The sequence below is a fragment of the Pithys albifrons genome, chromosome 4 (assembly GCF_047495875.1).
Source record: "Pithys albifrons albifrons isolate INPA30051 chromosome 4, PitAlb_v1, whole genome shotgun sequence".
NCBI lineage: Eukaryota > Metazoa > Chordata > Aves > Passeriformes > Thamnophilidae > Pithys > Pithys albifrons.
The window spans coordinates 88,258,707-88,282,872 of record NC_092461.1 but is presented as its reverse complement, the minus strand read 5'-3'; the positions used below and the strand labels follow the sequence as shown (position 1 = coordinate 88,282,872).

Genomic DNA, 24,166 nt, shown 5'->3' with positions numbered 1-24,166 from the left:
GAGAGTGCCAGGGCTGCGGTGGTGCGGGAGTCAGATACCGCTGCCACGGCTCTGCAGGGCCGGCTCTCGGGGCCAAGGCGGGACAGAGCCCTTTCTGTTCATCCACTCCTCCTTCCCTCTTCTTTTCCGTTGAGACCATTTCAGCTTCTCTCAGAACTCTTAGTGTGTTTTCCCTACTCTATTCCCTTCTCCTCCCTTCCCGCCCCGACCACTGCCTTCCGCAGTCTCGTCAAAGGGATGGGTATTTGGGGTGGGATGTATCCGGGGAAGAGGCTAAGTCCTAGGCGCGAGAGGAGGGCGGGAGAGAAAGGGAGAGATTTTACAGTCGTCTCTGGGCTGATTGGAAGAGGCAATCATTGTATCTGCGGCCGGAGGATTAGCAGATAAACTTTTATTGCTCCCTTTTATGTGTGTGTGTGCGTGTCTGTATGCGTGCGTGGGTGTGGGTGTGTAGATGAAGAAGTCGCCTCTCAAGGGGGAAAAGCTTTTCAATTTCCCTTTGGTAGGTGCAGATCAGGGAGGAACTCATGGGTATTTTGTCTGATCCATAAACTGATTAGGGGAGAGGAAACGATCCCACTCCTCTTACTCTTCCTTTCCCAGTTTTGAATTCATTCCTTCCCCACCATCGCCGCCCTCCCACCCTTCCCCTCCCCTTCCCCTGCACTGAAAGAACGGCAGAATCTCCAGGGCTTTCTTTTGCTTATCGCCCTGGACTGGAGAAGTGAGGGGGCATCTATCTGTCCTCATCCATCTCTTTCTCGCTCCATCCATTCCCGAGGGGATTTCAGACCACGCAATGTGTTTTCAGCCTCTTGCCGCTGCTACCACTTGATACTATGCGACGAGCAGGGAGAAGGTTTTGCAAAAATGGATTTATTCGATTTTAATGGATTTCTTCTCTAATAAGGATCTCATTGCACACAAATATGACTAAATCCCCTATTTGGTAAATCTTTCTCTACCCCACCCCTCCTCTTTGGGTTCCCTCCCGCCCGCGCCCCCACCCCTTCAGAGGAGCAAGCACAGGGAGCTGATGACGGACCCATTAATCCCTCTTCAATGCATCAAAAGAAGCCGAAGGGCTGGAAGTCGCTGGGCTCGGAGTCCTGCAGGAAATGCTTCGATCTGCTTTTGGTTCTGTATGAAACTGGTGACTAGGGGCTCGGCTCGCTCCGCCGCCGCCGCCCGCCGGCACCTGGATGCGCGGGCCGCCGCCGCCGCCGCCTTGTCCGCCGCCGCGATGCAACGCTCCTGGCGGTGCTGGTGATCGCTCGGGTGTGATGGGATTGAGCCAGCCGTGATCATTTGAAGGCGGTGAGGGAGAGCGAGGGAGAGGAAGGGCTGCTCTGCTGTGCTCTGTGTGTGTGGGCTTCGAGATTTTTTTCTTTTTCTTCTTCTTTTCTTACTTCCATCCTCTCCCCGCCACTGGAAGTCCTCCCGTATCTAAATGGAATTAGTGGAGACCGAAGCCCCTTGTGTAAGGAACAGACATGACCCATGGGCGCAGCTTCTTTCACAGTGAGTATCTATATCCCCCTTCCCTTCCCACCCCACCACCCCCGGCCGGGCTCCCCGTCGCGTTCGGGCTCCCGCCCTCCGCTGCCTCCACAACGGGCGTAACGGGACGCCCAGACTTCCGCGGCGTGGGGACGAACTCCCCCCACGCACTTACAGCACCCTCTTCCCCACCTCTCTGCGGTGCACCGAGGGGAGCCCGTGTCTGCCGGCGCCGTGAGCCGGCGGGACACGCTCCTGAAGGCTGGAGGCTTTCACCTGTGCGCGACGCTTCTGGTGGCTTTTGGCTTGACGGGGGAGAGAGAGGTACAGCCCCCGCCGTTGGCGGTGGTGCGGCCCCAACCGTAGCTCGAACCGGCGCCAGGAGAGGGGGCGCAGGGCAGCGCCGAGAGCCGCGCTAGGGACGTCCACACAGGGCACGGATCCCACCGGGCTCCGGGGCGGGGGCGGCCTCATCGGCCGAAATCCTCCAGGAGCAGTAAGGAGGCACCTACTCGTCGAAGAATCCCAGAGGCCTCAGGCTGCGTGGGTGGGACCCCATCTCCCGCCTATGTTTTGCAGAGGATCCGCTGTACTGAAGGGGCTTGATTGACCACAGTTCCTTCCAGCACTTCCCTCTGCGCCCACACCTGTACAATAGCGCTGTGGCCAGGTACTGCTCGTCCAGCAACTCTTCGCTAGGCTAAGCCACGTCTGTGCCAAATCACAGCCTCCTAAAAGCCTAGCCAAGAGACAAATCTCGTAATATACTGCTTGTAATGAAAAAATACGCAGATCCAAAAAGATGGGAAGATGCGTAGTCAGAATGGCACTAGCATGATTATAATTACACCCCTGATCAGGAGTGAAAGGAAGAGGAGGAAGACAGTGAGAATGAAACAACAAATTAGGTGGAAACTTCTTTAAAATAATTCCCAGACCAAGATAATCAGAATATTGTTGCCATGCTCTCAATGCTTCCAAGTGACAGTTTTCAATGAATGAAAATTGCATTGTTGTTCTCTTTGGGGTCTTTTTTTCCTGCCCCTCTGTGAAAAGCACTGTTCTTTTTCTGTGGCTTGAGCAATGGATCCTAGAGTAAAATGGTCTGTCTTGACTGCTTAATTAAAATATATTGTGCTGTCTTTTCCCATGAAGCCCATAATTTTAATTACTTTCTGGCAATATGTGTATTTTTGTGCTGTTGGTGTTAATAACACTAAATCAAGAGTTGTTTGGGGTTGTTTTGTTTGTTTGGGGCTTTTGGTTTCTTTTTTTTTTTTTTGTTTTAATATAGGAGGAGTATTTCACTTAAGCTACCCAAATGTTAGATATGGTAAGTAGAGAAAAAACCTCAACAAACTTAATCTCATAATCTCTTCTTGTCTATTATATTTTATTATCAAGCCTGACTGCCTACTAATAATCAATACTGACAAAATGACATTCAGGTATAGATCTGTGCTTCGGAAAAACATAGCTCTGTGATTTGGAAACATCCTTTCTAGTGGTTAGAGCTGGAACTGAAATGACCTGTATTTTTTCTTTCATCTGGGTAATATATCTGTGGCTTGGACCAACTCTTCACTTCTTGGAACTCCATTTTTCTCTGTATAGTAAAGGAGGAGAGAACTTGAAATGAACCTGTAAGAATCAGATACAAATTGTTATTAATTGCCAAAACCCCCCATTTCTTACACAGAATTTATTTGGCTGTTGTATGTCCTATTCTAACTTCCATACATTTGTGGGCAAAAGAAACACCGGCAGCTGGTTCCATATTCTAACACCAAGCCACCTTACGCTATTGTGAAACTGGGTTTTGGCTGGTGAATATTGCAGGTACAGATGCAGTATGTTCACTGCGTGAAACACAGCTAAAGTGAATGAGCAACTTAATAAATGGGTGATTCCTGCATTGCCTTCAGATTCTGACACAGACAGCAGGCAGAGTCCCAGTTAGTTTGTATTTCCAGAATTTGTCCCTGAGGAGAGTAAGGGTATGAATGGCTGGGTAGCATTCAGATCCAAGCAGAAGATGTAGTGTTCTCACTGAATGCCCATTACACAGAAGAGTTTTTAACTACCAGTGCTGCCAACATCCGTCTCTAGGGGCTGTTAGCCTGACCAAGAAATAGTGAACATGCTGCCAAGCCTTCATCTTCCCAGAATTTCAGCCTTCCTCTGCTTAATAAGGCACCCATCATCTGTGTCTCTAACCCTCTGTCACATGGGAAAGGTCAAAAGCATAGAAATAGATATCTCAATGCCATCAGAATACTGCAATTGTGGAGACAGCCTTCCTTTGGGGTCAAAATCACACACAATTGGCAGTATAGAAGCTGAAAATGATAAAAGCACCATCTTTGAAAGGATCATAGTTACTAATCCATGGCAGCTTTTGGTATCTCTTGGGGATGATAAGAAGTATGCCATTGAATTATATTTATCAAAGACTACAGGTCCACCAGTTCCTAATCATAGTCAACAACCCAAATGGAAGCAGATTGACCCAAAATGCTCAGAATAAACATGCAGCTTAATCATCACTTCAGTGCAGCCTGGAGACTATGTTTGGGCTTATTCCCAAACTAGCTGGGGTAAAGCACCAAGCACTCCAAGAACTCATGGATCTGCTCTCTTCTGCTCTTGCTATACCATATTTTCAAATACCCAAAGGAGATACAAGTGATGACGAGAAAATCATTGTATTATTTTTTATCAGGTTAGCTAGTCACTTAGATCTTCAAAATCAGTCTTGTTATGACTGGCCTAAGTTTTTGCCTCGTAGCCTTTTCCAGTTAAAATGCTGTATTTGGAAATTCCAAGAAACCCAGTAATTATCTCCAAGTTGAAGTCCATCTCAGAAAGGTCACATTTATTCACAAGAGGAGTAGTTGTATTGTCATGGTTGGAGATAGGAGACTTGTACTTATAAAATGGTCTGCAGATTAACTGCAGCACAAAGCAACACCCTCTTGACAAGTCAAACAAACTAGATTAATGAGACTGTTAAGCATACACAATAATTTACTTCACTAGGGATTTGCAAATGCTTTGATGGATATGAAGAATCCAACCCCTCACTTCTTTAATATTCCCAATATTCATTTTCAAATTTTTTATGCCATAGTGAGAGACATTAGTGAGTGCAATGTCACTGAAACTTAGCAGGCCTTTGTCTCCTTCTGTCAAAAGCAGACACTTTTCTATTGCTGACACAAACTATGATTATATATAAATAAGTATTTATAAAAAATGTTTTTCTTTAATATTAAAGAAAAACAAAAAAATAGAAGGAAAACATCAGTGCCTATGGATTTTGTTTTAAACCCAAAAGATCTTCTCTTCATTTGGATGCATTTGCAAAGAGAAATATTTTCAAGAACAGACTACAAAGAAACTTGTTTATATAAAATATGCAGTTTAAAGATGCAAGTACACGTGACTTTTTTACAGTAATTCTACTTAATTTGTATTCTTGTAAAATAGATGAGTATAATTTGATTGCAGGAATTATCACACTGTGATATTTGAATCATATTTCTCTTTCAGTTGTTGCAAGTCTAATCATCCTACATTTGTCTGGGGCAACCAAAAAAGGAACAGGTATGTAAACTTCAGACCTTTTTTCTGGCAATATATTAGAGACCAAAGTATGGATTTGAGGTTCTAGTTTAGTTTTTGAAATTTTTAGTGGCTCATTTACTTCCGGTGTCTGCACTTTGTCTATTTGTTTGGAGTATTTACATGTCTGTACATGAAACAAAATAAAAAAAAAAATTAAAAAGTAATCCTGTGGTACTGGTCAGACTCAACCTGACTCTAAAGACTGTAAAGTGCTCCCACTTTCAAACTGTGAAGTCTAGTTTGGGCACTGATCTACCTACATTTTAAATATTTTTGCTTGTTGAAGTATAACTGAAAATCTGAATTGGGTATCATGGGTCCATTTGTACAGGGTCAGTAGAGAAAGAGTTTCTTATAAAGCTTTGTGTGCTTAGTATGATGACAGCCAAGCTGTGAATGCTGCTAAGCACAATGTGTGTGTCTGAACCTGTGTCTGAATGCACAGTCCCTGCAGGTCTGAATTCATTTCAGGAAATTAGGCTCTGTGTTGCACTCTGCCTGGATACAGACCAGGAAGAAAAGGAAATGCTGGCACACTATAAGTCAGAACTCAGGTGGTTAAAATCATCCTTGGAAGGTGCCTGTTTGTCTCCATTGGTTGTAAGAGGGAGCCTCAAACATCTGACTCTACACATCAGGGGCATAAGTTAGATGGCACATTTGTTTGATATTAGATACCTTATTTAGAGCAAAACTAGTTCAGAACCTACTATCCTTCCTTTAAACAGCAGACGAGTTACATTTCCCACTGAAGAATCTCTCATTTTAGCCTACTTCTTAACACATGATGCCCAGAAAGGGTTCCTTCATCTTCTTCAGCTTGAACAGACCCAAACCTTTATCTCCAGTCTCTCTGCCAGTGTGCAGAAAGAAGTGCAACAGGTTCAGGCCTAGGAAGAAAGCAAACGAGAAGGTCTGATTCTGCTCTCTGATGATTCACCTAGAAGGAGGGAAGTTTTTGGGTGTGATTCCTGGCCTCAGAGCTGTATATTAATTTTGCAGTAAACAGCAAAAATAATCTACAAACCAGATTCCAGGAATTCCCCTCTCTACCTCTGTCAAGTGAATATAGAATAAAGATGCTGCAGATTGAAAACAGCCTGTATATATATCTTAATTCTCTGAGGTTTTTCTTGATTTCGTGACACTTGCATTCCTTTATTATGGCACGAAGCTTGCTGATGAAGAACACACTTGAGCCTTTCGAGATGTATGAGTGGGAAACTCATGCCTTCCATTTCTCCAGCATGTGCTTTTCCTACAGATTATTATTTCGAAAACACTACAAATCTCTTTCCCCCTAGCCATCTAAGCCCCTTCTCTGCTTTGGAAAAAAAAGTGTTTTGAGTAAGAATTATAGGTTTTTACCCTAAGGAACAGCCTTGTTTTCCCCCAGGTCAGTGATCATACTCAGTTTCAACAGAAAAAATCTTCAGGCCACTGACAGAAAGGATTGTTTTATTTATCCTGTAAGAAAGTTCTAAGTGTCACATAGACATAATAATTTGTGACCCAATTATGTAATGCTTATTGTGATCATTTCACAGAAAAGCAAACTGCTTCCGAAGGACAGAAACCAGTGCAGTGTGGAACTTGGACCAAATATGCAGAAGGAGGCATTTTCACTTCTCCAAATTACCCCAACAAGTATCCTCCGGACAGAGAATGTGTCTACATTATAGAAGGTAACCAAATCAGGAATCTTTTTATTTTATCAATTGCATTAAAAAAAAAATCTTGAGAAGAGTAGGTAAAGTCATGGTACGTAAAGTTAATTATGAAGCTTTTTAAGGCACAAGATTTAGAGAAGCTCTTGATTTATATATTGACATCACTCATAAATTAGTTCAGGTGTTAAGTATGCATGACTCAGTAATAAACACAGTACAATTTTTTTCAGAATATTCAGAGAATGAATAGAGCCTAAAATGTTGTAACATGACAGAAGAAAGAATATTTTAGAACAAATAGTAAAAGTAAGCATGGGAATAAAAAATGCTTTAGACTTTCATACAGGTTTTTAATATTACCATAATGGAATCAGGGATGACAAGCATAGCTAGACAAAGTACAGTAAAAGAAGTAGAGAATATATCCATATAAAGTGAGCATAAAGATTATTTTCCATCTAAATTTTATAGAAATGAAAATAATTACCCCCCACCCCACCTCCCCAACTCACAAAATCAGCAAAGAATAAACATTTACACCAAACAGCTATAAGACACAGTTTTTAAAAAGTAATTTTTAATTGCAGGCATGGAGGCAATGTAAGAAAGGTTAAAAATGTATTACAAATCAATTATGTGATTTCTTTTTATCAGTCTTAGCACAGTGGATGTTAAGAAGATTGTTGTAAAAATAAATCTGTGGAAAGTAACAGAGATTAGGTAGTCAGAGAGCTTAGTACTAGAAAAGATGAATCAGGTACAGTATAGTAAGTTGTCAGAACCAAGATGATTCTTTCATGAGTTGTGAATACATGTAGAATACAAGAGTGATGCTGTTCTATCCATGCTTGGTTTACAGAATTGAATTATTAATTAACTAATGATGGAGCCAGGAATTACTGACATAGTAATTGTACTAAAGATGTAGGCAGTACCAAGACAGATTTCCAAAGGTATATAGCTGATTTAAAATGAATTAGCTGGTTTAGACCCACCTCCTCTATGCCTTTTTAGAAAGGGAAAAATCACAGCAAAATGACTGAAATCTACTTTAATGCTAGGTAACTTGACTAGAGTCAGAAACGAACAGGTGATTATAAATACTAGAGCCAAACAAGGTCTTTAAAGAATATTTATGTTTGTCAGTCTTCCCGTATAACTCTGAAACTTAGGCAGATGTTTGGAAAACATATAAATTCTTTCATAATTTAGTAGTTAATTCAAAATAAAGCTATTTCTTAAAAGAAGTAAATGTATAGGTTGAATATATGCATACCATTATTTTTTTATTATTTGTTGCACTTTTACTAGATCCAAGGCTTTTTGCATATATTGATCAAATTATCTAACACTTCTGGGGACTGGGAAGAAGTAAGCCAGTTTTATCTTCAAAGATCTAAAACACAGGATGTTTTATCATTAAAGAGAAAGGGTGTAGAAAAAAAAGACAATTTTGTAAACTTTACTCTCATATTTCAGGCCATAAGATGTTTCTTCTCGTAGTAAAAAGGTGCCTGAAAGCTGGTTATTGTAAAGGTTTTTGTCTTTATCATAGTAATTAAGTATTTATAAAAATATAGTTAATAAGCTTAAAGAGTGCAAAATACACTGTTGAAATAACCCGATTTAGAATAGCTCAAAATGGAGATGCCTAATAAGAATTAATGAAGGAAAGATTTATTCAACCAACTTCTATACGAAGATGAAATTCCACATTGATAAGTTTGGAGCAATGGAGAGGAAAAAGAGTAATTCAAACTGAACAGACATCTTGGTATATTTCATGGGAAAAAATCAATCCGGTAAAAAACAGTTGCACAGCGTTTTTTGTGGCACTGATATTTTCTTCTTCCCATCCAGCCTAATCAACAGTTTGGATTGAAACTGGATATTTCAAAACCCACAATGAAAGCAGTTCTATCAGTACATAATTTGATGAGAACCATGGATATTGCAAATTTTCTGCTCTCATCTTCCCATGCCTATTTCTGTCTTCTAAAAAGATCGGGAATAGTCATCTCTTGAAAATGTCACAAGAATACATGTAGATTTAGTAAGATGTCTGAGAAATAATATTTTACATTGTGACATATTTAAAAAAAAAAAAGGCAAAAGAAGCACTGAAATTCAACAAAAAATATTTTGTAATTATAATTAAATTACAGAAATCATTATTTGTCCATATTTATTCTTCTTACAACATTTAAAAATGGCAGAAAATGTTAAGAAGACTAGCAAATATATTTTTTCCCAATATTTGTTTTATTCCATGGAACTTGTCAGCATAAGATATTAAAGGATTTTAAAAAAAAGTTTTTACTGATAGGAATACCTTTGAGATCAGATAACAATCTATGGAAATTGTGGATAGTACAGGATGCAAGTATTTTAGAATAAGAAACATCTCCATATGCATTTATTTCTATATTCATTATTGAAATTCCAATATGCTGCAAATAACTTCTTGGTGCTCTTGAATACCAAGACTCAAACTGGAGGGATTCTCAGTGTGATCTGTAATAGTATTGCCTCATTACTATTTCCCCTTCACATGTCTTAGAAAGTTCAGCACACCAGGACTGCATATACTATACTGAAAATTGTATGATGTGAATATAAATACATATGTGAATCAATAGGTTCTTTCCTGACTGCTTGCTTTCATTGCTTCATTTTTTTTGCTATCAAACACAATCTAGGGCAAGTTCTGATGGCTTTCTTCAAATGCAACTCCTACTGACTTTAGTGGTCTTGAGTGAAGACTCCTGCATATGGTGTGTTACAAAAAAAAATTGGATTTCATCTCATGTTAGAATATTTTTCCTCCACATTGTATCTCATCTTAACTGTATGCAAACCTTTTATCTGGTCAAAATTACTTTGATGAAGTAAAGGAGATGGCAAAATCAGCCTTGATCATAGACTGTGAATTTCTAAAAGAGAAGAGGATTTCTGACTGCAGAGACTTCTATCCCAGCAGCCAAAGATTAAGCAAATCAAGCAGCTAGAAGTTTCTCATATCTTTTATTTTTTATATGCTTCTGTTTTAGTAGCAATGATAATTCACTATAGGAAAAAATAGGAATTTTAAAGTCCATGTTAAATACCTTTCTAAAAGAGATTCTTTAGATCATGTAAACACCACAGACTCTATAAAAAGATTGTTATGCTATAGAGGAGTGCCATGAATGAGTGTGGACTAGCCATGGCTAGTGTGGCTTGGCATGAGGCGTTGTACCACAACAAGGAGCTTCTGATGAACCCCATCTGCCTTTCAAAATGCAAAGAGAGTTTGTTCATTTTGGTTTGGTGGTTTTTGTGTTTTGTTTTTTTTTTTTTCCTTCAGTCTTATTTGACATATAGAAAACAGAGGAAATAGCTGAGTGTACACATTAAATTCCTTGTTCAGCCAAATTGCACCCTTACTTTGCATATTCATGACTCTAACCTGGCAAAATTCACAGCTGCCCAGAGCAATTGCAGCAGTGACAGCATTAGCCTTTGCCAGACTGCAGAACATTTGGTGTCTGTGCCTACAAAGGAAAATTTGCACAGGAGATTTTGTAGAAACAAAGGCTTTTGTTTGTATTAAAAATATCAGGGAAGTGGGATAGTCATATTTTTATGCACTATAACTTGAGAATTGTTTTAGAAACCCTCTAAGTGAAATACTTGTAAGATTTTATCCATCCGTCAATTTTTAATAATTAAGCATGATATGGAGTAGAATTGACTTACAGAGATATGAAATAAATCTTCCACTTTGCGTGTTTGTGGACATTCAGATTTAGTGCTTTTGAAGGTCTTCCATGGTCTCACAAAAGGCCATCAAACCTTTTAATCCTAGATATTTCACAGGTGTTAGAAAACAGTCATGTTATCACTGTATGAAAAGACTCTGCTCAAAGTCCTTCTGTATTTCACAGTGATTTTGTGTTAAAAAAGTTTTCATCAACACAAGAAAAAGGAGGATATATGTGGCTTTCTTATCAATAATAACAGGACAACAAGAAAGACCAAGGATTATTGAAAACTATTAGTAGGACAGCAGCTCAAAGACATGGGGGTAGGTGTTAAGTTAAGTTTCTCATTTTCATGCAGTGTGGCAAATTGAAACAGATTTTTCACTTAACTTCAGCTGTCAGTTACACAGACTTAGAGGCTGATAAGAATTAAAGCCTTAATTGTGTGGTTTTGCTGCAACTGTTCTACTGCAATCTGGAACCCAATGCCTTTTTTTTTTTCTCATTGGATCTAAAATCTCAAGACAGCACTTGTGTAAGATAATTAGATGAAAAATATGACAAGACATGCAAGCATTAAGTAGTCTTTCCTTGGTGTTAAATATTTTTGAAGAACTATAATATGGAAGATTCTTGAGATTTGAAATAAAATCATTTTATAAGACAATTTCAATACATTTAATTTGGAGTTGACAACAACTTTTCCTGACATCATAGCCACAGAAAAAGTTCTGAAGACGTGACTGGGCTTCACCTGTGAATAAGGTTACCAGAACTGACCACTCCATCCCTCCTTTTCTGATTAAACATCCATTCTGGAGGATTTGCATATTCCAGATTTTTTTGTTTGTTGTGTTTTTCACTAGGTACATGCACATTATTATTGATCGTTATTCTGGACATGTTCTCACTTTATTTCTGTAGCTTTTACTGTCACTGCATTTGCACAACTTCGTTGCAAAAGCTGTGGCACAAGATGTGTATTTATACAATAGCTGCTTGTTTTAGCTTGTGTTTGGCAAAGAAACTCTCTGTTTAAGCCAGAGTATACGTTTGAAATTATACCTTTTTTGCTAAAAGGAAGCTAAAGTTGGAAGTTTGAATTATGTGCTTTCATCCCTAATGGTCATTTCTAGGAAGATTTGATTAATTTTTTTATCTTATGTAGGTTATTGCAAAAAAAAAGCATTTAACCATTAACTAAATACCATACAAGATGAAGTGCAGAAGTGCATTTAAAAGCATGTGATGAAAAGGTGCCTGGGTGTGTGTACTGTACACAATTATAGACACATGAAGTGTTGCATTCCTAAGAAGAGTTAGGAGAAGGGAGCTCATCCTGCTTGAACCAGCTTGCAGAGCAGGCTGTGACACGGGCAGTTACCTACACTAATACTGAAAATGGGTTTGGATATGTTCACTGACCTTAAGATTCGTAGAAACAGTTGCAGGTGTACAGTTTAACTCTTTTTACCTTCCAAGAGTACAGACACAAACCAGCAGTGAATGGTCCTTATGTGAGCCACCACATCACACCTACCAATGGGGTTTGACAGTTCCTACTGTCATGGCCAAAATGAGGCCACAATGTAACTTTAACTTGTAAGGAGTGTGAGCAGTCAGTGGTCCAGCCCCCCAAATCAATTCCCAGTCTTGTTTTATTTAGGAGTGGAGTAGTGGTGCTAATGAATATTCAATGCTCCATTCTTAGAGTGAAGTAGCCTCTATTCATGGGAGTTTTGGGGAAAAGTGAAAACTTGAGCCCTCCTGGAGCTATGATTATCTCTGATCCTCTAGCAAGATCTGAGCTTCCTTAGGAAAATTGTCATCTTGAGTTTGGTTAAAAATAAATAAAGGCAGAGAAGTTTAAACCATGACAATACTCTGATTGTAAAACTAGTCTGCAATGTGAGATTCAGAGCAGTACATGCAGGCTGTTTTTCTCACATTGTGCGTTCACCCAATCAATAGATCTCATGTGTAACTGTAGGCCTGATTCTTATTTACCCACAGTGACTCCTTTTGTATTATATTGAGTCTATGACTAGCACTAGGGCTCCTTTTCAACACGAAAAATCATATTAAATGACTGAGCTACAGCTCAGAGGGGGCCTCAAGCCCATTTTTAACATATGCTACATGAGTCTTAGATTCAGAGAAGACCTATTCTGGGTTTAATTATGGGCCAGCACTTGTAACGCTCCTTTTGGTATGAAATAAGGCAGTTAAAAAGAGAAAGTTTATAAAGGACAAGGGTGTTATAATAATGGCATAAGCCATTTTTGAAACTTTGTGGCTGTGGAAAGAAGAGCAGCCATGCACAGTGCTCTTATGCTGTGTGACACACAGCAGTGGCTAAGTTAATCTTCATATCTGGTTATATTAAAAAATTACAATAAAGCTTTAGGTAGGTTAATAGCATAACATTGAAATGGTGTGTGTATATAAGATTTTCTAGCCATAGTAAACATTGCTAAGATTACCTAAAGCATTGTCAGTATGCAGTTTCTGATACCTGACTCTGCAGTCCTTCTCTGAATGATGAACAGTTCTCAACAAATCTTAAATGGAATAAGAGCATGTAAAATATGATGCCAGATTGAAAGGTGCTGAATGTTCTTTTCTGCCCTAGTATTGCTTAGTTAAGTTTAAATCAATATTTGTAATAAAAGTGTGAAATCAAGGATAGAAACATCTGAATAAAATTAATTGACAATGTCTTCCAGGTATTCAATTTTTATAATAATCTAAAAAAATTTACTTTGGTCTAAGACCTCACCAAGGCTAACATTAGTTAGGCTAAAATTAGTCTAACATATGACCTTCTTTGAAAGCTTTAATATCTGATCTTGGTTTTGTAATTTTTTTCATATTTTCAAAGTGGTTTCTTTTACAAGGATCATGATTTTTGCTATTCAATTTGTGTGGGCTCAAAGATCACAAATATCCTGTAAATTAGTATAAATAACAAGTCAATAGTAAGTACTTCCTTAAATGTGAATTTCTGCAAATTGAGAACAGTAGAAAAGAGTTTTTTCTTATGCTAAATTAAATATTTCAATAAATATCAATCACCTAATTATATTAACATTGTAATCAAAGCTGTTAAAATAATGTTTCTTTTCAAATAACATGTTTTATTAACTTAAATGCTTCTTATCAAATGAGGCTGTATTTATTTACTCGAAATAGTTGTAAAAGAGTTCTGGCTATGTGCTCTTTTGTAAAGATTTTAGGATTTACCTAATGCCTTCTTATTAAGTTAATTTTCAGTAGTCTTATGTGAATAATGAGTTCATACCAAAACCTTCAATTTAAAACATTTCAAAATCCAAGCAAGATCTAGATTCAGGTCCCACTAACAGTGTTCTTATTAATCTTAAAGAAAGAAATGGAGAGATACTGACTGCTGGAGTGGTCACAGTTTCCAAGTTAACCCTATGTACTTGGTTTGGAGTTTGACCTTGCATGTTTGCATGTAAAAAGAATGGTAACTTAGGTAAAGCTTGTATCATTTCCAGCCTCTTGTGATAGGTGTAAAGTGTAGGACATGATCCCATGAGAGGCATAATGAGCAATGACACAACAAATCCTTATCTTAGCAGAAGGCTTTGTCAGCAAAAGGCTCTAACACACCATGATCTAGACACTGAAGGCATACAGATTTTGATATGGCCAGGGTTAAGCATAGGAAATAATGCACCTAGGGAGGTAGCACTGTTAAAATTTGTAGACCAAAGCATCATTCTTTGTCTTCTTTTAAGAAAATACTATAGTTCTACCAAAACCCTTTTTTTACTTTATGTAGGAGATGCCAGGGAATATTTGTTTAATACATCATTCCAACTGTCACTAGACTTACTACCTCTGATTAAAGATGGAACTTTTTTTATGTCTAATTAAGTGACACTAAGAAGTTCCTCCAAGGTTTTCAATATATCATTTGCTCTTTAATTATTATCCTTATCTAGTTCTTTCTTAAGTGAGAATTCACTTCATTTCTCCTAATGTTTCAAATGAGATGATAAATAATTCTGAGTATAAGCAATTACACTCCAGTTTCTCATTGATTGCAATACATTTAGGAACATAATCTGTCCTTCTGTAGCACAATTATGATCAACTTCTTCTTCGTTATCTTTGTTAGCAACAGGTATAAAAATGTATTCTGATTAACACTGCTCCGCCAAATATATGAAAAAAAATGTTTTTCCAAATGTGCAAGTTGCTAAAAAGATTTTGTGCTGGAACCAATTGTTCCTAACTATATTTTGCTTTATATCATTGATATCTCATCTTTGCTAAGTGCTGTTGTCGAAAGCACTGTTTTCTAGGGAAAACAATAGATAAGTAATTTCCTGGTGTGAAATCTATAAAAAATGTAGATGTACTAATTTTCAAACAAGTTTTTAAGCAAAATGTTAAGATGCATACAAATTGATATGTTTGGTTTTCTTTAGTTTGCTTTAGTTTTGAAGGATCTTAGGTTAGAAAATAATAAGATAATTTTCTTTTCATTTCTAGCTGCTCCCAGACAATGCATTGAACTACACTTTGATGAAAAATATTCCATAGAGCCTTCTTGGGAGTGTAAATTTGACCATATTGAAGTACGAGATGGACCTTTTGGCTTTTCCCCTATCATTGGACGTTTCTGTGGACAGCAAAATCCACCTATGATAAAATCCAGTGGCAGATTCCTGTGGATTAAATTTTTCGCTGATGGTGAACTGGAATCTATTGGGTTTTCTGCTCGGTATAACTTTACACCTGGTAAGTACACACCATCACAATTTTTTAATAGAAAAAACTAACATAGCAACTATTTTACTGATATATAATTATACTGTTGGACAAGGGCTTTAACTGAGACTAGGTTTATTATCAAGAAAAATATTAATGGAATAGGACACTGGTACAAGACATATGTATCTTTATCATAACAAGTAAGGCTTGGTCAAGGGAAGTAATTTTCAGACTCTGCAGTTTTAAAAGTACTGTTCTCAATTGAATTATATTACAGAATAACATTCAAAATGTTCCAGGGGAAGTTATGTGTTTTATACTTGATTGTTGCACTGTACAGCTTTTCTTTCGATAAGATCATTGATAAAATATTCTAATAAAAAAATGCAATTATCTCAGAAAATTCCATCATTGCTTTTCCACTTCACCAATCATTTCCCCAGCTGAAAAGTGGAATAGTTCTCCCTTTCTCAATAAAGAAAACTATTATAAGTATTGCCAGAGAAATTGTGAGCTTCAAATAGAAATATATCTTAAATATTTTTCTAAAAAGGCTGTAAATATTAACTGTAAATACACACGTATTCCTGCTCACTTTTAAAATTTAATTCATTAAAATAAAACAAAATTCATGGCAATATTTTCTATTAATACCACTCCTATCCCACTTACTAACAAAAGATTCGTGATTTAATTTTCTTTTTTGGCTGCACCTACACTGTACTGCACTGCACTGCACTGCTGGATTTGACGTAGTTCTGTATATTCTTATGTATTGAGTGATGAGTCATTCTGTAATGTAGCTCAGTCTATAGCACTGTAATTATTATATAATTTTGTCAATTATCTCATAATTGTTTCAGCTAAGTGGTTGTATTAAATTGAACAATATTCTTTAGAATATCTTCTAAAATTAGCAGACCTGAAATTCTTCATCCTTAGTGATTCCAGCAGAATCCTAGAACATGGCAGGACTGCTTGCTCTATGCTGTTTCTCCACATGGTTTTCTTTCACTAATGCAAGGAAAATAGTTATAGAATTAACCGACATAGTTCAGTTTTCTTTGAAGTCAAGGATAGTGTCTTGTAGAGGGTAAATGTATTTAGAAGGTTCAAACAACAACTGAACACAGAATTTCTGTAGCAAACAACCTGGGGGCCAGATTTATGTATCTACTGCAAATTTAAAGACAATGGACAAAGTTTTGCATAACCACTCTTAAAAGTGAGTTAAATTCTTTTCTCTCATTTACCATGACTCTGTCGGCTTTTGCCATTTACCCACCCTGTGCCGAAAGTTCTTTGCTTTACATTTCTTGTCCTTCGTGTTTAAAGGATTATGCATTATTGTTAAAAAGATGTTTAGCACTACCTGCAGCTTCTGTCAAAAAATCTCTCAGGTAAAAGAAAATTTCATAGATCATGTTTTTCCTTGTTCTTTTTATACTGATGTAAGGAGAATTTCTACACAGAGATCAATGCTGTTAAATTGCTACAGCAGCATAAATTATTCTAGACATCAAATGGAATAGCTACATCTCCTTTTCTTTCTTTATTTCTTTTTTTTCTCTCTCCATATATTTGAATAGAAAACTGTGCAAATAATAGAGGGTTTCTAGGAATACTGGCCAAAATGAGAATATGATTAATCTGACAAGTGCAAAACAGCACTGCTGCCTCCTTGATCACTGGTAACAAGAAGCAGTTCATATTCCTCACGATAACTTGAAGAGGCTTTTGTTATGTAGGCATGGATAAGGTATGACCCCTTGAGATCTATTGTTGAAATGTGTGCCGGAGAAGGGGTCACTGTCAACTTATAAAAATGAATGATGACTTTCAAGAGTGTATAAGAGAGCAGCATAGAGAGGACTCCACAATAGAAATTATCACCTGAATCACCTAGATCCATCTTGGGTAGTGATACTTTATGAAATTAAATCACAAACAAAGGAGAGATCACAAAAAAATTTCCAGCTAACCTCTCTTTAAAGAACATGAAAATGATCCAAAATGAAGACTCATTTGGAAACTATTGCTGTCTAGAGCAGCTGAACTCAGGGGACGTGCACTTTTTGTTGTCCCCCCATCTCACTTGTTGAAAGTAGGACAGTCTGCCTAACTTCAGAGGCTTTCTTCATCCCAGTGACAAGTGCAACAAACCTATTTCTCTAGTACCAGCAAACTTTGAAAGTCCCCACCTACTTGTGATGTGTTTCTCATCAGCCACTTTTGCATTTGGTGTCTTGATTGAAGCTTTGGTTTGATGATAAAGAGATGTGATGTTAAATATGTGGGTGTGTGGCAAGACTAAAAACAACAACAACAAAAAACCTAAGTAAATTTGACTAAATTGAAGCTGTAACCATTTATTGTTATTTGAATAGTACTTTGAGAAACAGGGAAAGAAATTATTTGCTATATCTCCAGGGTATATAAAAGCAGCTAACTGAATGAAGCTGAAGAAAAGATCAATTAGGGTATCATGAAAAATGTTGCAATGAAAATCTATTAGTCTGTGCAAATGGAAAGAGCCCTGCACCTGATGCATTTTAAAACTAGCTTGGACTAAGTCTTATAAAAATAAATTATATAGAAAAATCCTAAGGGATAGACTAATATTTTTCAGTTACTAGAATTTTTCTGTTCAATAATTTCTTTGACTACTTGGTATTGAAATGGTTGGAAATCCTTCCACTGATGCAAAAGTCCAGTATGGACTGGACTTTCAGGCATTTTGACACAAATGTAACTCTTTTGCCATGAATTCTGTTCCATTTAAAGAGATTTTTTTCCCAGAACTCTTTTCAGCAATCTAAAAGGGGAGAAACAGCAGAAGAAGCAACTTTAATGACAAAATGAGAGCATCACACAAAGCCAATACAAACAAACTCAGTAAATGGTAAAACTACTGCAAATTTTTCAGAGAAAAGGTCCTTACAAAGACGATAATTTAGGATTTAATTTTTGTGATTTTATCTGTTACTAGGTTAAGCAAGATACAGATGAATGAAGCTGTACATAATGTTTAAGGATAGACTATTTTCAATGTCAAAACTCTGAGTTAAGGGAAGTAGTCATCTTCTTTTACATTATTACAGCAGAATACCAGTATAAACAAGATGCAATATGGATGTAAAGTATGTTTTCAACCATATGTGTATATGTGAGAGTTTATAAGCAAATCAAAACTTACTTTTTATATACTATTTCAGTTTTAATTTTTATTTTTAAATTCTGGTTAACTGTGATAATTTCAAAATGTAATGATCTGAACATATGAAACCTTCATAACTGTATAACAAACTTTTTTGTTGATTTTCTTTTTTTTTTCTTTTCAAATCTGATATATAAAAAGATACATATCAGACCACAGTATTTTCAGTTTGCTCTAGTTCATTTTGAATAAAAATGTGATTGGCTAAAGAAGGACCCATGAGACAAATCAAATGATAATTCATTGTTGCTCTTGGTTTGCCATTTTTTGGGCCATTTAAAGGCCTACACCTGAAATTTTGTTTCACACCTCTGGATCCTTTGACTCAATCTGTTGCATTCATTTTTCGTAAAAAGTTACGTCTCAGGACTATTTCTCCAAATGGTGCTGAATCTAGGAAAATTCAAGTGCTAATTCAAAGAGACTTATAATGACAACCATTCTAAAAAATGAGTCAGTTTTTTAGTGGAGACGGGGATTCAGACACAGAGAGGCTATGTCTGTTTGAGCTTTCTTACTCAGCTAGAATAATCAGATTTCTGTTTATCCTGGTCCTTGATTTTGCAGGACAGTGGCTTAAGATAGCATATCATTACTTTCAGTTCCTTCACTTAGTAGAAGCCATCTGTGTTTTTATTTAGCCTCATTGATATAAACGTCAGTCAGTCATGTTTTCTGTTCAACTGCCTGATAATGGAAAAAGAAAAAAAAAAGATTTATGCTCTTATGTCCCAAAAAGTGGAGTATAAACCACTGTTTAATTAGAATAACAGTACATTTAGATCCCCATCACAGTGAATGTCAGAGTAAGAAAATAATTACATCCTCTGTCTTGAGGGGAAAAAAAATAAAAAAAAAATCCCAAACTCTTTCTGGTTGGGGAATTTGCATATTTTAGAATTCATGAAAAATTAAATTTATTAAATTCAATCACAGTTCTAAAGAACTTAGAAAAGAGCTTGTCATATCATTTTGCTGTCTAAAATCCATGTCCTGCCTAAAGTTTTTTTAAGGAGGGGATATTTCCCAGGCATCTGGAACAGCTGAATTCTTGGGTGATCTGGCTCACTTGCTTGTATTTATTTGTTTATTTTCCTGTTCTCTTGCAAACTTGGTCTGATTGCTTCTAAGGTAGTATCATCAATGGCAATTACTTTTAACCAAGTTGCAATAGTCAAGTATTTTGAGAACCAGCAAATAATGTCAGAGCCTCGTGGCTTTTAAATAGACAATCTTTTTCCTTTGGGATCAGCGTTATGTTGAAAGTATGAGAAATTACTCATTATAACTCTTTATTTAAACTTTGGAATCAGAACCTCCTAATGTTAAAAACCCCAAAAAGTGTGAGTCTCATTTCTTGAGCTATCTAGCCCTCAGCACTTCAAATTGTTATAAGCATCTTCCTTATGAACTTTTAGTGTGTTCATACATGTGCGCCTCTCAAAAGTCAGGCACTTCATTGCTGTTTACAAGGCAGTAGGGTATCTGGTCTTGGGAGTGAGAAGGAATTTCTCACATGTAGGATCATGCATTACATTGACAATCATGATCAATTACATAAATACTGTCCTTTCAAGGAAATTTGTTTTGTGTTGTGCTGTTCTAAAGATTTCATTATTTTACAGGAACTGCAGGCCTAGGCCCAGAGTATTTTAGTATCATAAATATAAGGATGTAATGTGATAATATGTTTATTTTAAATTTCAAGTGAAAAATAAATCCTTAAGTGAAACAAATGAGTACCTGAAAGGTTTCATGGGATTCTCAGGTCCCATATTGCCTCTTGTTATCACATACTTATATTTTTTTTGACAATATCCAAAAGGCAACTACAGATCTTCCTGGTTTAGAAATCCCTGCATGATGGGAGTATTAGACTACCAACAGAAAGAAGTTGAACACTTAATTCCCTCTCTTTTGAGCTTTGATATAAAAGCGAGATCAGTAGAAATATATATAAGGTTTAATTTTAAGTAGTCTAACATTGGTGTAAGGAAAAATAACAAGAGCTGCATTAATGAGGGATATTAAACTCTCATTTTTATTGACTGTGAATATTGGATTGGAGCAGTTTTCCAAGAAGTCTGATGTTGTCTTTCACACTGGGACTGCAAGCAGTAAGTTTTCATTTCATGTCATCACTGTTTAAATTCATATGCCTCTATTAATAGATCATAAAATATTTTTCTAAATTAATTTTATTTAGATATTTTCTGCTTCAGCCATTCTTGTGGGAAACCTGTTCTGGAATCTGAATTATTAGGAATGTTCTTCTGATTTCTTACCTAAAATACACCCAGCTTATACCTTTCCCATCTTACATTAACATTACTTGTTAGCTGTGAGACTTCTTTTCTCTCCTGGACTGTATGCCCCTGCATCATAAGCTTAGAGATGGTAGTAATCTCTTTTTTGAGTTGTCAGTTCCCTTGTCTAAACAAGTCAGATCCTTGTATTGTCTTTTTATGCCATAGGCTCTTTGTTCCCCCTGTCATCAGTGCTACCCTCCTTCTCTACAAAAATTTCTTCTCTGTATTTGTTCCATAACAAGTTGAACACAGACTTCTAGAGAAGGTTTACTAGGAAATTACACAGAAGTACAGGTACAAATAATTCAATTCTATATCCACAGGAAATACTTTTTTTATATGTAGATGATCTCACCAATAACAGTGATTATGGTGTTGCAATGTTAAGTATTTTTTACAGAGGAATCACATTTCTCTGACAAATAATCTGTTCTTTTGGAAGCATATGGGAGGAATCTTTAGCAAGCTTAGATGCACATTCAAAATTAATACTAGAAAACCAACTTTTTTAGATTAAGCTGCATTTGCCGTCATTGTCGTTCTATAAATAGTTTATATTATTACTTATTATAGAACAATTAAAATTAAGTCTTAGAAACAGGAGAAGATTTTCTGTGAATATGGTCCTTTCTTATGCTCTTTTCCCTAAGGATGAAATTTTGGCTTTATGTAAATACTTTGCTAATTTAGTTTAACCTTAGTTCTGATATAAAGTTTGTTTTAAACCCTTTTAAAATGTGGACCAGTGGGCCCTGGACATTTGTTTCCCCTATTTATTCTTCATTTCTCTGTGATGTTTGTGGAGTACTTGGAAATGGCCGAGCAAGGGAGATAAAATGGAATCTGTAGCAAGTAGAAAGCCTGGATAGTCGTCTTCCGCAAGTGTTTGTAAGCAACATTTTTATGGTGAGAAATTTCACTACTAATGCCACATTCAGAATAGCACCTACAAAATCTGTTGCTCAGTGTTTCATGTGCTAGTTCTTATTTAAACTTTGTAACACTAATTTCTTTGGGGAAAAAATTAGAAACTTCTAGCCTCATATGTAATGAATAAGGAGTTTTTGAATACTTTTCAAAGGTTTCCCAGATCATCTGACTTCCTTACCTGGCAGATTTCCTAAAAGGTCGTATTAGGATGCACTCCGAGCTAGTTGTGTTGTGGCCTCATCTTGGCAACATTGCTGTCTCTAACAGTTTCTCTTAATGACCTCAGAAATGTGAATGTATAAAGAGATTCTGCTGACACTGAATCAGTTTTTTCTTTACTTATCCATTCCTCAAGCCACTGACTTTTCATCTTTATGCATTGAATCTACTGGTTTCTGAGGTGATACAGGTATGGCAAATAAATCTTAACATTCACCTCAGCATTTTTCTTTTTTATCTGATCAGCAGGACTGTGACCCACCTGTTAGGCAGAAAAACTATTTTTTAGTCTAGCCACAGAGTTACAACTGGTCTGATTCTTTAACTATATATTAGGTGCAAACCCATGTTTATATCCCTTGTTTTCAGTTACCTGTTCGCATAGGTTCAAGTAATTGTTGCTGATTATTTTTGTTATCTTCTACCTCATCTAATGAATCATTTCTCAATCCTATCATCACTAAATAAAGATCGTTATTGTGATATTTAGCTTTTCTTCAAAGGTATTTTTTTGCTCTTTGAATAGTGCTTCTAGTTAATTCTCCTTAAAGAAATATACACAAGCCCTTATTAGAAATCTCCCAACTCCATGTAACTAATAAAAAAGAGTTCTTGTCCAACAGTTAGTGGCTTTGCACACTTAAGTCTTTGAAAACTAAGTCATGATTTTTTTTCTAGAACTGAATTTTTTTGCAGTATGCAATGTTTAGTAAATTATGAAATGTGTCAGATAAGAAGTATATCCTCTCTCAACCTTGGTTTGGTATACTCATCAGCTGTCTAGCAGTGGTTCATTTTCTGAGGATAGTATTTGTACTTTTTGTGAAGAGGTTAATCCAGAAAGTCTCTTTTGCTTACAAGTACTGAAATGAATGTTGCTGAAAATTATATCTAAATTTGTAGTTCTAGGAGGTGTACATTGTCATCTTGATGTATCTTTTGCAATATTGATGGCTGTGACCAACCTTGATTTGTTTACTATCTGTTGAGAAATGCAGACTATGTAATTCATCCAATTCAGATTTCACACTTGAGTTTCTTTAAAGCTCAGGTCTAAAAATAAGATCATGCTTCATTCAACTTTGATAGAAATTTTGTTATAAATATTTTGTAAATAAACTTAGGTGGTCCATTAGAATATCTATGCCTTTGATCCATCCTCTCTTTTCCTCCTGTTATGTGCTAAGATATCAAAGAGCCTGCAATCTTCAATATCATACTGCTGTCATGAGGTAGAGAAATACTATCACATGCAGTTCTTTCCATGTAAGGAAATTAATTCAACTATTTCTGTGAGTAGGTGTCATCTGTATAGTTAAATGTGGCCAATGTATGTATTGCTAGACACAAAACTTGTGGGAAAACAAGAGCGTGAATCAAGCCCCTGAACACCCAAACTTAGTCCTATTTATTTTTTCCCTTTTTTCTCTTTCACTCTCCCTCTGCACAATTATAACCTACCTCAAGCTACTGATAAGTTCTTTTTACCATATATAGTTTTATCTTCTACATACACTGAGGAGTTACTAACAAACCTCCTCTTAGTAACGTTGACTGATGTCATGTATACACTAAAAGCAGGTGTGTTGTCCTAAAAATGACCATTAAAATTGAGGAAGTGAAAAGTTGAAGTTTTTACATCCAATGTGAACAGAATTCAAATTTTAAAATATTAAAATCTATACAGAGTTATACAGTGTCAATAATGAGTTCATGCAAGAGTCACTTGATTAATGTGGGTGTTGTTTAAGGTTTATGAATTCTGAGTAGATTAAATGTGGGACTTTTTTTAATTCACACGATGTAGAGATATAGAGATATTCCTAGTCTCTTGTTTAGGAAAACCAACAAGTCATTTTTATTTAAATCTGTGTTTGATTTATACATATTTCCAATTTTCACATATTTTTTTATTGTGGCAAATCCAAATGCTAAGTATCCTTATTTTTTTTCTTTGTAAAAACTGTTCATTTCATAAAGGCTCTTAGGCCAAATAAGAGTAACAGCTACTATAATTTAACACTGTAATCCATCAAAAATCTCTCAAATTACTTTCTGATATGCCCAAGGATAATTCCCAAGAACAGTTGCTTAAGCTTTCTATACTCAAATGCTGCACTGACAAGCCACTAAATCTAGTCCCAATTTAGCAAAGAACTTCAGGAAGCCTACATCTAAGCATGTGCTTAAATCTGGACAATCTCC

The 24,166-nt window shown here is 36.5% G+C and overlaps 1 protein-coding gene across 3 annotated transcripts in view; it reads left to right on the top strand.

Moving 5' to 3' along the window:
* Positions 1-522: 522 nt before the first annotated feature.
* NETO1 (neuropilin and tolloid like 1) overlaps positions 523-24,166 on the top strand; it is a 64,289-nt gene continuing 40,645 nt past the window's right edge. For 2 of the 3 annotated variants that reach the window (XM_071553141.1, XM_071553140.1), the window contains exons 1-5: positions 523-1,521; positions 2,795-2,833; positions 5,053-5,106; positions 6,675-6,812; positions 15,065-15,313. In XM_071553141.1, the coding sequence (XP_071409242.1) occupies positions 1,494-1,521; positions 2,795-2,833; positions 5,053-5,106; positions 6,675-6,812; positions 15,065-15,313 (508 nt within the window). In that variant the 5' untranslated portion in view covers positions 523-1,493. The remainder of the gene's footprint in view (positions 1,522-2,794; positions 2,834-5,052; positions 5,107-6,674; positions 6,813-15,064; positions 15,314-24,166) is intronic. The other variant, XM_071553142.1, reaches the window with a different exon arrangement.